The 15,374-nt window shown below is 40.2% G+C and overlaps 1 protein-coding gene across 3 annotated transcripts in view; it reads left to right on the top strand.

Moving 5' to 3' along the window:
* The window catches only part of ARMC4 (armadillo repeat containing 4), a 182,709-nt gene that overhangs the window by 1,592 nt on the left and 165,743 nt on the right, over positions 1–15,374 (top strand). For 2 of the 3 annotated variants that reach the window (XM_034643994.1, XM_034643993.1), the window contains exons 2-7: positions 2,189–2,451; positions 8,336–8,493; positions 10,616–10,808; positions 11,662–11,768; positions 11,957–12,093; positions 14,415–14,531. In XM_034643994.1, coding sequence (XP_034499885.1) covers positions 2,228–2,451; positions 8,336–8,493; positions 10,616–10,808; positions 11,662–11,768; positions 11,957–12,093; positions 14,415–14,531 — 936 coding nt within the window. In that variant the 5' untranslated portion in view covers positions 2,189–2,227. The remainder of the gene's footprint in view (positions 1–2,188; positions 2,452–8,335; positions 8,494–10,615; positions 10,809–11,661; positions 11,769–11,956; positions 12,094–14,414; positions 14,532–15,374) is intronic. The other variant, XM_034643995.1, reaches the window with a different exon arrangement.

Raw genomic sequence — 15,374 nt, 5'->3', positions numbered from 1 at the left:
GCTATACGGGGTGTTGACTGGTACAGTCTTATGTAATCTAGGTACGTCCACATTTTCCTTTAAAAAAGTACAAGAAGGAAATGATACACATGCCATACTTTTCTAAGACCATCGAAACAAATGGTTTAATTAAGATTAAAAACTGTGTACTGTATGGTGACTAACATAATAAAAAAATATTATTATAAAAAAAACCAGAACTGTGCACCTAAGACTTTCTGTATACGATAAAGTTATTTGAATTTCGCTCGTACTTACTCTCAGAATATTGGGAAAATCAGGTGTTACCTGTGAGCATCAGTACATGCTTTTGTTCAGAATCAAGCAATAGAAATAAACCACTGAAATAGTAAAATAAATGCACAGAGCAAATTGTACACTAATTGTATACATTTTATTTCACTAGCAATGATATATACAGATATAAAAATACACACATGTTTACATACACATATATCAGCCGTTCTCAGCCCTGAGAACTATTGTTTTTTATAACAAATATTTTCTAATACCTGCTTTGCTACTCCAAAATCATAATCCTAGATAATTCTACATACGTGCATAGTTTTAAATGTTCTTAGTGCTCTAACTGTAAAATAAAGGAAAATGAAAAGGTAAGACATTGTAATACAATATCAGCATGGAAATGCTCAGGTACCACTAGGCTAGAATATGCAATGAAGTAGTCAGATGCTCCAGCCTTACAGAGAATTACCTACTGTAAATGCAGTTGCTCCAAATGCAGGCTGATACAAACACGTCATTGACACTTAGATTGGGTGACCAGTGTGGTCATCAATGGCATGAGTTTCCAAAATGCTGAGCTCTTGGTAGACTTCCATATAAAACAAAGTATGTACAACTTTTCTTCGGTTTACATGATGGTTGCAATCCTGGAAAATTCAGTGTATATCAAAACTGTGAAAAAAAAATTTGTGATTATTTGTAAAGTGGAGATAGGTTTTAAGCGTAGATATTACTTATCTGAAGTTTTTCACCTACTAGATGCCTGGAGATTGTAGCATAATTCTTCCTTCTGGGGACTGTCATGCACGTTGCAGGACATCTGGCATTCTTGGTCCTCATCACTGAATGCCAATGATGCCCCCTTCCTATCATTTTGATAAAGAAATGTCATTTATAATACCGCTTATTATGAGTACTGCCTCACTGAGAACCACTGAGCTAGATGTCCTGTTACTGGATATCAAGATTTAATACAGTACAAAACCCAAAATCTCCAAGTCATTTCTGTAGAGTCTTGGTACTTCTGAGCTTTAGTCATAATGATGGGGGGAAAGCTCATTCTATTCTATATATAACTTTATAGCCATTCTAACATTCTAATATTCTAAGGAAGGCTTTAAATGATCCCTTTTAGGAAAAAACAGACTAGTATAGACTATCAGGGAAAAAAGCCTTGAATGTTCACATGAGAACTTGCTTTCTAATTTGGCTCTTATTTAATGTTACAGGTAATGTTCTCTTTAAAAACAAGTCAGAACAACAGAGTTCAGTTTAACAGCATGGTTTTAAACAATGCGCAGCCCAGCTCAGAAGAGCGTTGCCCACCCGCCTCCAGCTCCAACAGACCTGTGGACCAAAGGCCTTGATGCCACTGTCCTCCAGTTCTTCCTTGCACTGTTGGAGTTTTCTCTTTCTGTTTTCTGCCCAGTTACTTGAACTTTCTTGGGCCCAGGGAAATGAGCAAGTTATTTACTTCAGGGGAGACAGATACTGGAAAATTCAAGTGCTCATCACTTTTACTTAGAGCTGGCTCGGTAAAAATGAACTATTTTATTGCATTAAAGAGCAACTTGATGATTAAAAAATCAACCACTACGGGGCGCCTGGGTGGCACAGTGGTTAGGCGTCTGCCTTCGGCTCAGGGCGTGATCCCGGCGTTATGGGATGGAGCCCCACATCAGGCTCCTCCACTATGAGCCTGCTTCTTCCTCTCCCACTCCCCCAGCTTGTGTTCCCTCTCTCGCTGGCTGTCTCTATCTCTGTCAAATTAATAAATAAAATCTTAAAAAAAAAGATTAAAAAAAATCATTTAAAAAAAAAAAATCAACCACTACGACTAATAAGCAGAATGAGGGTTGGGTGGCTTAAAGGCTTGAAAGTGAAAACCGTTCTGGGGGAAAGGTGGTTGCTGTCCTCTGTTTCTCTTTCCATTCTGATGCAGCGTGTGTGCGAGGCTCAGATCTGAGCATCCACGGATCCCATGGGCGTGGCTCTGGCAAGATCGGCGCAGTGGACTGCTGCCAGGTATGGGACCAGAGCCTTGGAAACTACTCCTCTCAATGAGGCGATACTGGAAGAAATTATGATGTTTGTGGAGAGTTTTATCTACAAACATCCTCAAGAGGCAAAATATGTTTTTGTAGAACCACTTGAATGGAAAACAAACTTGGACCCCTCAGCATTTGAATCAGGTTATATTGTCAGGTAAGCCAGTAAATTGCTTCTAGAATGTAGTATCTTCATTGTACATATTTCTGTGAATTGGTTTGTAGGTTTTGGGCAAATTCTTTAACGTCTATGAACCTCAGAAGTATTCTGACCCAGGGATTGCAAACAGGAGGTACTCAGGTGAAATCTGAGGATATTTTGTTTGGCCACCACGTTATTCATCTAATTTTTAAATTTTGATTTGAATTTCTTTTGATAGGTGAATGCATCCTCCAGGTCACCACACTCCAACATTTGCTGTTGCTTTATGTTTCAGCTTTCCACTCATCCATACGACCCTCCAGGGGCAAGTAGGCATTGGTTTTGTGATCTCTGATACAGACAAAATCCCTTCTGGTATTTAAATCTACTAATTCCTGGGGCGGCAGGGGGAGAGTGGTAATTTTTGCTCACTATATGGGAGAGGCTTTTTGACAATCGGCATTGTCCTCAAATGAGAACCTTCCAAATCTGATAATTAAAAAAAAAAAAATCCTACCTCCACATCAAACAGGGGGCTGTCAACTTAGCTCTTGCGAACATAGGTGAATATGTATTTATGGAAATGTAACTGTATTATAATTATACAGGGTTAATTTGCATATACATATATAAATCTTTTCTGCTGTTTTGGTCAGCTTCAGTTTATTTTCCACTTTCAGGCATTCGGATCCTCTTTTCTGCTACCATGTTCCTCCTTGACTTTGCACGTGAACTTTTTAAAGTCTGACCTTATTGAAGACAGGTCACTAACCAGCCACAGCTCCCTAGAGATGCCTTTTCCAATATTTTTTCCCTTTGGGATTGTTTGTGAAAAAGAAACTCTGAATTTCATTTTTAGAATTGAAAAACCGTTCTTGAACTGCATTTCAGGAGCCCGTTGGTTGTGCCGTCAAGCTTTACCTTCTCCCTGAATTTCCTCTTTTTTTTTTTAATTGTATTTTATATCTAATTGTGCCTATGGTCACTTCCTCCCAAAGTGCTTGTCATGATTCATTGCTCCCACTTAAGTTCAGTGTCGTGTCACACGTTGTTTTTCCTAACCTTTGAAAGATGAACTAACCTGCAAAATCATATAGTTCAAAAACATACGAACTACTTAGCACAAAGGTGGATTTACAGCAGACGTCAGAAGAATATCAAGAGTGTCATTGTGTCTTGCCTCCATACTTTTTTGTGTTCCAGGTACAAACATGACCACATCTGTAATCTGCTTAGGTGGGCTGTTACTCACACCTCAATTATATCACTATTTCTCTTTCTTTATCCTTGTCCGATTTCTTTTTTGCACTATTTCCATTCTTATACTTCTGTGTCCAGTCTTTATGTCCAGTGGTCCCTCCTAAGCGGGATGTCTCGACATTTCGGCACCATGTGTGTTTTGAACCAACTGCCTCTTGATTACCTTCCTTCTGTCAAATTGAAACAAGGCAGCTTTTCCTTGGGCTGATTTTTCTATCCATTGTTCTTGTTTCTGACCTTTATAGCTTTCTCTCTTTTCAGATAGGATTCAGGTCTGCAAGTCTGTGTAGGTACAGATTCCTAAGTCATCATAAAGGCTTTGACCTTGGAGTCCCTGGAAGTGATTCTACCAAACCAGAATGTTCTTGGGTATTTTAGAATATTTAGGCTGATTCTTCTTTTGGGGAATATACATTCTCTCAGCCTCTTGTTCCAAAATAAGTCAGTTTTATCTGCATGGAAAGTCTGTTGAAAGAAGTAAGCTACCCCCTTTTGTTGATCTCTTTCGTATATACACTTGTGGCCTCATTTCTCATTTGATGTTGTACATCTCCAAATGCGCTCTTTGTAGCAATCAGTAACAGTAAGAGTGCGATCAGCCTTCTTCTGAATTAGGTTAACAGGCATCTGACGTTGAAACTGCTCCGCTTATCACGCACTGAAAAGGTTTTATATCTCATCGCCCATCTTCTTTTGTGAGGATCATTGTTGAGTAGATAGGTACACCACTTTCCACGTGTTAGATGACTCATTCTTTTCCTTTAGAATCATTCCTGATGTACAGCTCTTCATCCTGGAATAACACTTGTCATCGTCTCTCCATGTTCAATGTTTGGGGGAAAATAGCTCCACTTTCATTTTAATGGAAATCAGAGGTCTCCTTGTATCACCATTTCCAATTGCTTTTGTTCTTATCAGACAGGATGTGATTACTAATCTTCATAAGATACCTCAGAATGAAGCCCAAGTCCCCTGTAAGCTAGGGACAAATGACACCCTGCAATGATTAACACCATCTGTTGGTGGTACGCGGAGCTGAGTTGCTTTGACTTATTAGAATGGAGCTTGGGGGGCGCCTGAGTGGCACAGCGGTTAAGCGTCTGCCTTCAGCTCAGGGCGTGATCCCGGCGTTATGGGATCGAGCCCCACATCAGGCTCTTCTGCTATGAGCCTGCTTCTTCCTCTCCCACTCTCCCTGCTTGTGTTCTCTCTCTCACTGGCTGTCTCTATCTCTCTGTTGAATAAATAAATAAAATCTTTAAAAAAAAAAGAAAAAAAAAGAATGGAGCTTGGAAAATGTAGAAACTGGATAAGCATTCAAAATCATTTAGTGAAAATGTTATTACCTGTTCTTTTCTCTCCTTCTTTGGTAGAACTATGATTTTTGAATCATGTTGGCTTTAATATTGTGGTATTTCCGCTGTGAATGTCTCTCTGCTGTCTCAGTGATATGTCTGAGTTGGGACACAATTCTCTTCTGGTGGGAGTTCTGGGTGGGTGAGAAGTCAGGCCCTGCACAGTGGCCCTCATCCCCCTGTCCACTTCCCTCACAATTCAGACCTTCCTGGTTCCTAGTTTTCTTTTTTCTTTTGTGACTCTCCAGAGGTATCTTTTTTATTGCTTATCTCCCAGTACTCCTTGGTATTGGGCATGGTTTCATCCTTTTGCCTTTTTGTTCTAATTTTCTTATCAGTGTCATGAAGGCTCAGTTGCATGATCTCCGACCTCAAAATTGCATTGTTTTATGAGACAGTAATTACCATGTTTTGGTAAAACTTTTTTTTTTTAGGATTTTATTTATTTATTTATTTGAGAGAGAGAGTGAACGAGCAGGGGGAAGGAGCAGAGGGAGAGGGACAGGCAGACTGCGTGCTGAGCCTGGAGCCTGACACGCGGCTCGGTCTCATGACCCTGAGATCATGACCTCAGCCAAAAGCAGGAGTCAGACACTTAACCAAGTGAGCCACCGGTACCCCATATTTTGGTAAAACTTCTGTGTCGTGGTATGAAGATCAGTGGCCATAACTTTTGTTACTGAGCTCTTTGTTTTTCATTCCTGAGAATTACTAACTAGTTTCTCAACTATAGCCTCATTTCCCTTGCTACTATTTAGACTCATTTACTGAGTAATTACTATGTTCTGGACACTGAACTAGGCACTGGGGATGAAATAAATGAGACATTCTCCTGCTCTCTCACTTTATAGTATTAGCTATAGTAGTTTCAGCTGCCTTCCCCAATTCCAGTTTAAAAATCTTTTGATCAGGTCAGCGGAGTTCATTTATAGCACATTCATCTTGACCTCACGAGGTGAGTGCGGTATTTTTCTTTCCAGAAGCTCTTTCTTCAGGTGTTAGAAACTGTGAACCCAGAAACAAAACTGCCCTTCCACATCCTCCCTATCGCTGGTGTTTAGTTCCTACTTCTCTGCTGAGTTACAGGTTTCAGCCGGTGGGAGCAATGAAATACGGGTCCTGTGCCCTTGACTTCTCCCATTTCTCACCAGGAGTTTCACCTTCTTGAGTTCAGTGGCTTGATATTGTTGGCATCCAGTCGGCTTATAACTTAGTCTTGTCGTCATCCACTTAGCACGTGCAGCCAGCCCGGTACAAACCTTGAAGAAATCACCTCAATCCTAAAGACATGATTCCCAAAGCTTTATTTTAGACAAAACACGCATGTTGTATACGACACACAGCACTGGTCAGTCTAGAAAATTCTACCCATTTATCCCTCTTCTATTTATTGAGCACCTTCTGTGTGCAGACTGGCCGAGATCCCTGTATCAGCCTCCTATTGCTGCTGTAACAATTTATCACACACTTAGTGGCTTAAAACAACGCAGATTTAATTTCTTATTGTTCTGGAGGTGAAAAGACTACACTGAGTCTGTTGGGTGAAAATCAAGCTGTTCGCAGGGCTGCATTTCTTCTGGGGACTGAAGGAAAATCCGTTCTTGCCTTTTTGAGCTTCTGGAGGCTCCTGGCTCTGTGTTGGTCTGCCTGTTTCCATGTCACCTCAGGTCCTCTGACTTCGCCCTCCTGCCTATTTCAGAATAGTCTTCCCCTCTCAAGGTCCCTAGCTTAATCCATCTTCATGGTCCCTTTTGCCACGCGAGGCAACACATTTATGGGCTTCGGGGATTAGGACGTGGCTATCTGTGGGGAGCAACGATTAACTGCCCCCAAGCCTCTGTCCTCTTGCTCCTTTTGTAGTGAAATAGTGCTGCTACTAGCCTGAGCCTGCGTCTGTCAGGTTTACTTTTTCTGATGAGCAGGCAACATTGCCCATTAGCTTATCTGCATTACGATGTAAAATATGTTAGATCAGGGTGCCTGGGTGGCACAGCGGCTAAGCGCCTGCCTTCGGCTCAGGGCGTGATCCCTGCGTTATGGGATCGAGCCCCACATCAGGCTCTTCTGCTATGAGCCTGCTTCTTCCTCTCCCACTCCCCCTGCTTGTGTTCCCTCTCTCGCTGGCTGTCTCTATCTCTGTCGAATAAATAAATAAAATCTTTAAAAAAAAATAAAATATGTTAGATCAGGTCTTAAGATGAGAACAGTTTTGCCCGGGATATCCGTATATAATAAAAACCTAGGCAGTTTAGTTCATGTTGCAAGTGGTAGAAACATATAGAAATATCACTGCCATAAAAACATCTTGATATTTTTTAAATGTCTATCTAAACAAATCATTAAAATGGACAGACACACAAATGCAGGAGACTCAGTAATTTCTGATCAGGAAAAGTCCATTTAGAAATACTGTTTATTATCCTAAAGTAAACCAAATTAGGGGGTTTGAAGTGGGAAAGCAATCCACAGAGGGAATCTAGTTTGTCTCTCTCTCTCTCTCTTTTTTTTTTTTATGGATTTTTGTTCGTAAACACAGAGTAGTCAAGAAAATTTCTAACCACTAATTACTGTGGTGTAAATTTTATAAATAATATAACATTAGAAATCCCCAAAACATGAATGGTCCTGTAGAACCAGTGATTTTTTTTTTAAAGATGTCCAACACATTGTTAGAAAAACAAAAACAGGAACTGATTGAGTTCATGTAAGTATTGAAGAAACTGCTTAAAATTTTCTTCCTGGATATATTGTGGTGTTCTCTATGCTTGCTATTAAGGCTGAGAACTTAAGGGTCTGAGTGTGGCCCCAGTAGGAAAAGAGATGAGCTTCTAACAAGAAATATTTATATTTTGTGTTTTATAATGAGACATAGGAACAATTTGGGTTTTTTTATTATGTTCAGTTACCCACTGTATAGTCCATCATTAGTTTTTGATGTAGTGTTCAGTGATTCATTAGTTGTGTATGACACCCAGTGCTCATCACAGCACATGCCCTCCTCAATACCCATCACCCAGCTACCCCATCCCCTATCCCCGTCCCCTCTGAAACCCTCAGTTTGGTCCCCAGAGTCCATAGTCTCTCATGGTTCATCTCCCTCTCTAATTTCTCCCCCCTCAGATTTCCCTACCTTCCTCTATGTCCTCCATGCTATTCCTTATGTTCCACGTATGAGTGAAACCGTATGATAATTGCAGGAATAATTTGTTGAAATGTCTTATGTTTAACTTCACCAGCATCCAGGTAACCTTAAGCTTTCAATTTTTTTTTTTTTAATTTTCTAGTGAAACAACAGTCAAATCAGAAGAAGTTGATAAAGATGGGCAGCCCTTGCTGTTTCTCTCTGTGCCACACATTAAGATCAGGAGCTTTGGGCAGCTGTCACGCTTCCTGCTTACTGCCAAAGACACAAAGCTGAAGGAAGCACAGGCCTGTATCGAAGGTGATAGCTTCGCTCCAGTCTGTGATTTGAACTTCGAGAATCATAATCTTGGGGGGAATCAATTGTTACAGTCTCTTAGAAAAAATTCTGTAGCCCAAAAGGTAAAAAGTCCTATGTTCAACTTCATAAGAATGTCATTCATTTTTTCTTGGCTGAATATCATGCTTATATCCAATTTCTACTTTAAAATGAAAAGCCTAATACTTTACCACTAGCAAGCTTCTAGATTTCTAACTTTAGCATGTGGTTTAAAGAGAGGCTTCCTAGCTTCTGGAAAGACCAGAGGCGTGTAGCCTTTGAGGTCCACATGGAAAAGAAGACAGATTAGCAGGGCTGGCACCAGAATCCTCCCTCTACTCTGTTTCCTCTAAAATGAATGGAGAAGAGAGAGTGCAGAATAATCTCACTTTGCCTTGGTCTCAGCCCTGTTCCACTGTGGGCTGCACAGCCTTCTGTGAATAGTTACATTCATTCGAGGGGAAGTGTTTTTCCTCTTCATTAAGGATGTAGATTTTTATTATTGTCTAAGCATCTAACATACAAAAAAGAATGTGATCAGTTGCCTGCCGTAATGGTACTCTAACTTTTTCTTACGAGTAGAAATACCTAACAGTAGATAATGATGTCGTATACAAGTTTTGCTTCTTTGGAATCCTCTGACTAGAAGGTCCCATGGATGAGGTGCCTGGGTCCTGCCTCTCACCATTCTTGTGTCTACTGCTGTGACATGGGAAAATGATCCTTTAAAAAAAAAATTCTTTAAGATGTAAACCTTAGGACTGCAGTTTCTTCTTATCTTTTACCAACTCTTCCTTATTAGGCTACTGTACATCACAGCTATTTTGCTGAGAAGGAATGAAATCTTCAGAGTAAAACTGAATTCAAGGAGATTGTTAATAGCATAAATTCAATTTAGAATATGAACTTAATACATAGACTGGCTGCTGTATATCTAGTGTGGCTAAATGTGTACCCTTTGCTGCATTTTGTCCTTTCTGTAAGAGTTCTGGGTGCAACTCTCAGTTTTGGGTCCAAATTCCATGGTGCATGGCAATTCGGGGGTCAGGTTTCTGTCTTTCCCCCAAATTCATCTAGTACCTTTTTTACGTGAATCTTTATGAGATGACTGCCACAAGGGTGATTAACTTGAGATGCTCAGTAAAAGGATGATTCCTACATCTCCTTTCCCTGCCCCTCCCCTGATGTGGTCTTTTCTAAGAGGCCCTAAGCCTTTTGTGCTATTTCCTGATGCCATAGTCTGCTTCCTGTTGCAGCGTTACTGCCATCCCCATGCTTCTCTTTATTTCATTCAGGTCGAGTTCTCTGAACTAGTCCTGTAGGCCTTTTCTCCCTCTTTGTCCAAATGCATATATATTTCATCTTACTTGAATTCCTCCTTCCCAAATAAGGCTTTGCCCCCTTCTTCCTCACTTGCAACTTCATGGTTCTTTGGCTTTTGCCAAATTCTGTTTTAAGCATCTCCAGGGTCGACTTTCACACCTATGTCAGCCTTGATCATGAGTTAGTATTGAAGTTTTTCAGTGTAACTTTGGTATGTGTTTAAGTACTGGGCAGATTTGTTTTTCCAACCCGAACATCAAAAGGCATTGAAAATATTAGCAGTTTGAACAGGTGGAAAAGACTGGCAGTGGCTCTGTAGACTGAGAAAAACAGGCTACTTTGGAAAGAAAGCATTTGTGAACACTGAGCACTGGTGCATACACACGTGCGCGCACACACACACACTTCTAGTGATGATTCTTCTAAGGAGACCAGTATTTCTCTACCTTCAAATCAATTCTGAATATATTGATTGGATGCCCATGCTGGACAATACCCCACAGTCAGCTAAAGAAAAAAGAATGTCTTGTTCTTTGTCTCATTAGAGATTTGATATAGAGAGATGATGCTTCAGTACAAGGGAGAGCATCTCAAGGAGTACGAGAAAGCTCCTAAACACAGTAGAATCTGAGAAGCAGAGATTCATTCAAATGGGGCCCATCCGAGCAAGCTTAATGAAAAGATGCACATTTGGGTGGGTTTCAGAGGATTTGTTAGTCTTTATGTTTCTTGCCACAGAAGACAAAGAGGATCATTTTTATTCATTTATTTGTTTGATCAGCTAACGAAGGTCCCGTAACAAAAATCCTGGGTTTGGATTATAACACGATGAAAGAAGACACCTCCGTAGTAAATATTCTTGACAAAATCACCAAAGAGGAAGATCCTGCAAGTGAGATTAAGATGAAGCTTGGCAAGCTCCTTGAGCAGCTGGATCTGCACCTGCTGAATCATTCCCTCAGACATATTTCATTGTGAGTCCTTAAGGAAACAGAAACCTCTAAAAATTAGTTACAGAAAGTGCTTTCGGAGTTTTTTTTTTTTTAACACACACACACCAAGTATGGAAGTTATAGCTATTGATTTAACATTAATTTCTTATAGGATTTATTTATTTGAGAGACAGAGAGCGCATGCGTGCTAGGGTGGGGGTTGGGGGAAGGGGCAGAGGGAAAGGAAGATAGAGAATTCACACCAACTCCCCTCTAAGCTCGGAGCCTGACGCAGGGCCAGATCCCAGGACCCTGAGATCATGACTTCAACCAAAATCAAGAGTCAAACTCAACCAACTGAGCTACCCAGGCACCCCTTAACATTAAATTTTTTTGGAATAAGATTTTAGTTTATTGCATGGATATTACTAATTCTAAAACTTAAAAGTTCGCAGTTAGCATTACTAAGGCTTTCTGCAGGGTTTCACCTGATTCTGAGGACATGAAGTGTCCTTGTTATTTTTAGGCTCCTCAGACTACGAGATAAATGATTAAATAGTAATGCAAATACCATGTAGAGTTTGTAAGGTTTAAAACTTGCTCGTTTTTCTAGTTTTTTTCTACTATTATAGTATTACCACTAAGAAATGAAGTGAATATTTAAATGAGCATATTTAATGTTGCATTAAATAGGAGTCACTGATTCTTGGTGTTTTGACAGTATCGTAAAATTATAACCTGGCTAAAGCTAACTGCAATATTTTAGTTGTGGTATAATTTAATGACAATTTTAATTATAAAAAACAATTCCCCCCTGCGAAATGGAATATTTTCATGTGTTTACTGGAGATTCTCTTTTAGAGTGTTAAAATGAGTTTCTTACCATTCATTTCAGAGAAATACGTTTAAACCCAACAATTGTTAAGAACGATATAGAACTGCTGAAACATTTCTCAGGAAAAGGAGAACAAACCGTCCTGGAATCTATCGACTATACATCAGGTTTATATTATTCTCAGATACGTTTTGTGTTATGTAGAGTAATTACCGTCTCCAAATGCTTCAATAGCTACGTTAGGATGGAATATTTGAAAAAAAGAACACTTAAAACTGTAATCGTATTTATTTTTTTAAAGCCAACATGTTTTACTTTTCGGAGCTCCTTTTAATTGATCAATACTTGGTTTCAGATTATGAATTTTCAAATGGATGTCGAGCCCCACCTTGGAGACAAATTCATGGGGAAATTTGTTACGTGCTGGTGAAGCCGCATGATGTTGAAACGCTGTGCATTACTTGTAGCGCAGAAGGAGTATTTTTAAATGGTGTAAGTAATTTTTTAAGAACCATGTTGACTTTGGTGCTTAGCTCCGTCTCTGTAAACGCAGGCCCGTCTCCAGGACTGAATCCTGATGACCACAGAAAATGCGATACTGTTCTGTGGGATTGAAGCAGATCCCTTTGCTATGGTGTTTGCTGAGCAAATCCAAAATCGTTTCAGAATTAGCCCCAGTGTTCCCCATTGCAGGTCATTAAGTCAGTCTTCTAAGAAATGACCTTCAAATGGACCCACGCCACCTTATAAAATGAAAACCTCCTTAACAGTCAGTTCACTGATTAGTTATATGAGTATTAGGGGAAAGAAAAGGCAGAAAAGGTAACACAGAAGCAATAATTATAGCTTTTACCCTAAGAATGGAGAGGACAAAGGGAAGGGGGGGCATTAAAACAGCTTGGAGGAAGTGCCCCATGAAGCTGGGACTGAGATGCCTTGTGAGGGGGCATCGCCGGGCTGGGCTGGTGCCTTTAAGATCTCAGAAGGCGGACCTTGCAGAGCTGGGACTCAGACCTCAGAGGCGTAGATCCTGCTTACTTTGGTGATGGTCCCTTAGGAGTTCAGAAGGGGACCCTCCGACAGAACTGGGACCCACGTCTCTGAGGAGCGGTCACTTCAGGCTGTGCTGGTCCGCTCAGAGCTCAGCGGGTCTCTATGAAGCCAGCACCCAGACCTCTGAAGCGTGCACTGCCCAATTAATGCTGGTACCTCTGGAGCTAACTGGAGGATCTTCGCAGAACTGAGACCCAGATCTTCGAAGATGGAGCCCTGGTCGGTTTATAGTGGTACTTCTGAGGGGGGCATCATGAGCTGGGTTCTGGGAGTGTAGGGAAAAAACCCTGGGAATTTGAACCAACCGTTACTACTGGAAGCAGCGGCCACTGCCAGGGGCAAAGGCCGCTGCTGGGTTGACTCTAACAGGAACGGTGGGCAAGGAGAAGCAGCATGTCCCTTTCCGCCTCCTCCAGCTTTTCAGTCTCCCTTTTACTTCCTGCTGACTGAAGCTGACCTAAGCTGGCAAAGGAGAAACACAGCGTGACAGTTCCGAGCCCTGAGGATCACTCAGCATAGCGATGGCCTTCTAAACCTTCTACATTAAAACTTTGTATGTTTAGTCTCATGCCTGTTCGCTGAACTTAACTAGGAGCTCAGCTTTCTCCTTGGCAACACCCTGCCTTTGGTGTCTTCAATGTAATTTGGGGCCTCAGAGGCAACATCTGTAGGGAGAACCCAAATCCTTAATGGGGACCCCTTATCACAGGGGACTGTTTGGAAAATGGCTGCCTCTTGGTTTGAATTGGTATCAAAATGCTGGTGCCGTTTTCTTGATGGCCAGCAGGCATCGCCTGTAACATGCCTGGGGGGCTTTTCTTCTCAGCATGACACTATGCTTATGTCTGCACAGACGAGGGAGATGACCTCAATATGATTTTGCTTTTGGCTTGTTTTGATACTCTAAGAAAGTGAAATTTCCCATTAGAAAATCAGAGACTTTGACTTTCTGGAATGGGGCAAGGAGACTTTGTTTCTATCAAAGGCTATTGACCTACGTATAACTTTATTTGCTATGGAAATCTCTAAGTGTTCCTCTCAATTTCAAAAATGAAAAGGACACGAAATACTCGGTAATTACAGCAAAATGCATAACATGCTAGAGTTATGTGGGTGTGTATGAGGTTTTGCATGTATATATGGTTATGTGTATATGTAACACACTCCAGTTTTTATATGCATTTGGTTAAGGCAAAAGCAAATCTTTCCTATTAGGGTAGGCAAGCAAAGAAAAATGAGGAAGGGAAAGAGACAAAAAGAAACAGGTACAGACACAAAGGGTGGAGGGACAGATGGTTACATGGAGGCTGTAATTCTAGAAAATAAGCCTACAGCAATTGCACTACATACAAAACAAGAGCAGAGTGTGACCCATAGTGGCTTTTCTGTGGTGTCATTCTGATCTTGGGGCCTTCTATGACTTCATCAGAGGCTCTTGAAGTCATAATGCTTTTTTGCATTAGAAGGGTACAGAAGGAAGGAAGCTCTCAATTCTTTGCCGACTAGCAGAGTGCCCTACATGCATATAGGAGGTAGTCAGTAAAGGCATGATGGATGGATGGTTGGATGGATGGACGGATGGATGGATGGACGGACAGATGAATGACTTTAAGAGGGAAGGGTTTTGCCTATATTTTTGATATATAAAGACCACTACATGGAGCATTGATAGAAGAAAACAATATGTGGGCTTGGATAGTGATGTATTGATCAGATTCAATTAATAATTAATAATAGCACCAAAATTTTTTTCCCCGAAGGGCAAAACAAATGATGAGGGGGAAATTAATTATGAGAGAAAAAGTGAAATTTATAAAGACCTTGTCACATTTTTAAAAGAAAAATCAGCAAAATTTTCAGAAAATATGTCTAAACAGGTAAGTTTATAGACTCTTGAAATTTCATAGCATAGTGTTACTTGACTAAACTTTCTGTTGAGAGTAATTCTGCCTATTTTTGGCCTCTGCTTCTAATTTTTAGAATGTTTTTCTCAGTATATTATAAAATAACAAATATTGTAAGTGGAATACTTTGAGAAAGTTTCTGATTCTCTTTAGGTAATAGGTGTAAAATATTTCAGATTGCTTTCTAAATAGCACTTTCCATCTTCCCTTTTGAATTAATAACACTAAGAACAAAATAGTCAGCCCTATTAACAAAGCCTAGATGTTTTGATTATTTTTATCCTTTCTGGGCATCCCATGATTCTAACCTAATTGGATTGTCTTAATAAGTGTGTCAACTGCATATGCATAAGAACTGTGCTTCCTTTGTCTTTCATGGTTTTTGAAATAGTGTTGGACAAAGAAATTAGCGAATATAGTTATGAAATAAAGTCTTAATTGAAGCTGATGTGGGTAAGAAACAATATGCAAGAAATACTAATGTGATACACTTAAGCTCCAGGCTGATTGTCAAGATGATGTCAATTCCGCAAACCCCACATCAGATAATTTATCAGGTCCATTATTTTTCTTCTGACCCTATCACTTCCAGATCACTCTCTTTTCTTACTATACTGATGCTACTCTTATCCTGAAACTTCTCTTTGTCGTTGTGTCCTGCAAGGTTTTTTTTTATTTCTTGGTGTTTGATCACCTATTTCCTGGACTCCAGTTTTCCTTTGTTGTTGTCATCAAATACCTGTATAAAACAAAATTTGCCATTTTGACCACTTCGTGTATCATTGAGTGGCATTAATTACATTCATAAAGTGCAAC

Source organism: Ailuropoda melanoleuca, chromosome 15 (genome assembly GCF_002007445.2).
Source record: "Ailuropoda melanoleuca isolate Jingjing chromosome 15, ASM200744v2, whole genome shotgun sequence".
Lineage (NCBI taxonomy): Eukaryota > Metazoa > Chordata > Mammalia > Carnivora > Ursidae > Ailuropoda > Ailuropoda melanoleuca.
Note: the sequence above shows the minus strand (reverse complement) of the source record. Positions and strands in the feature narration are given on the sequence as shown.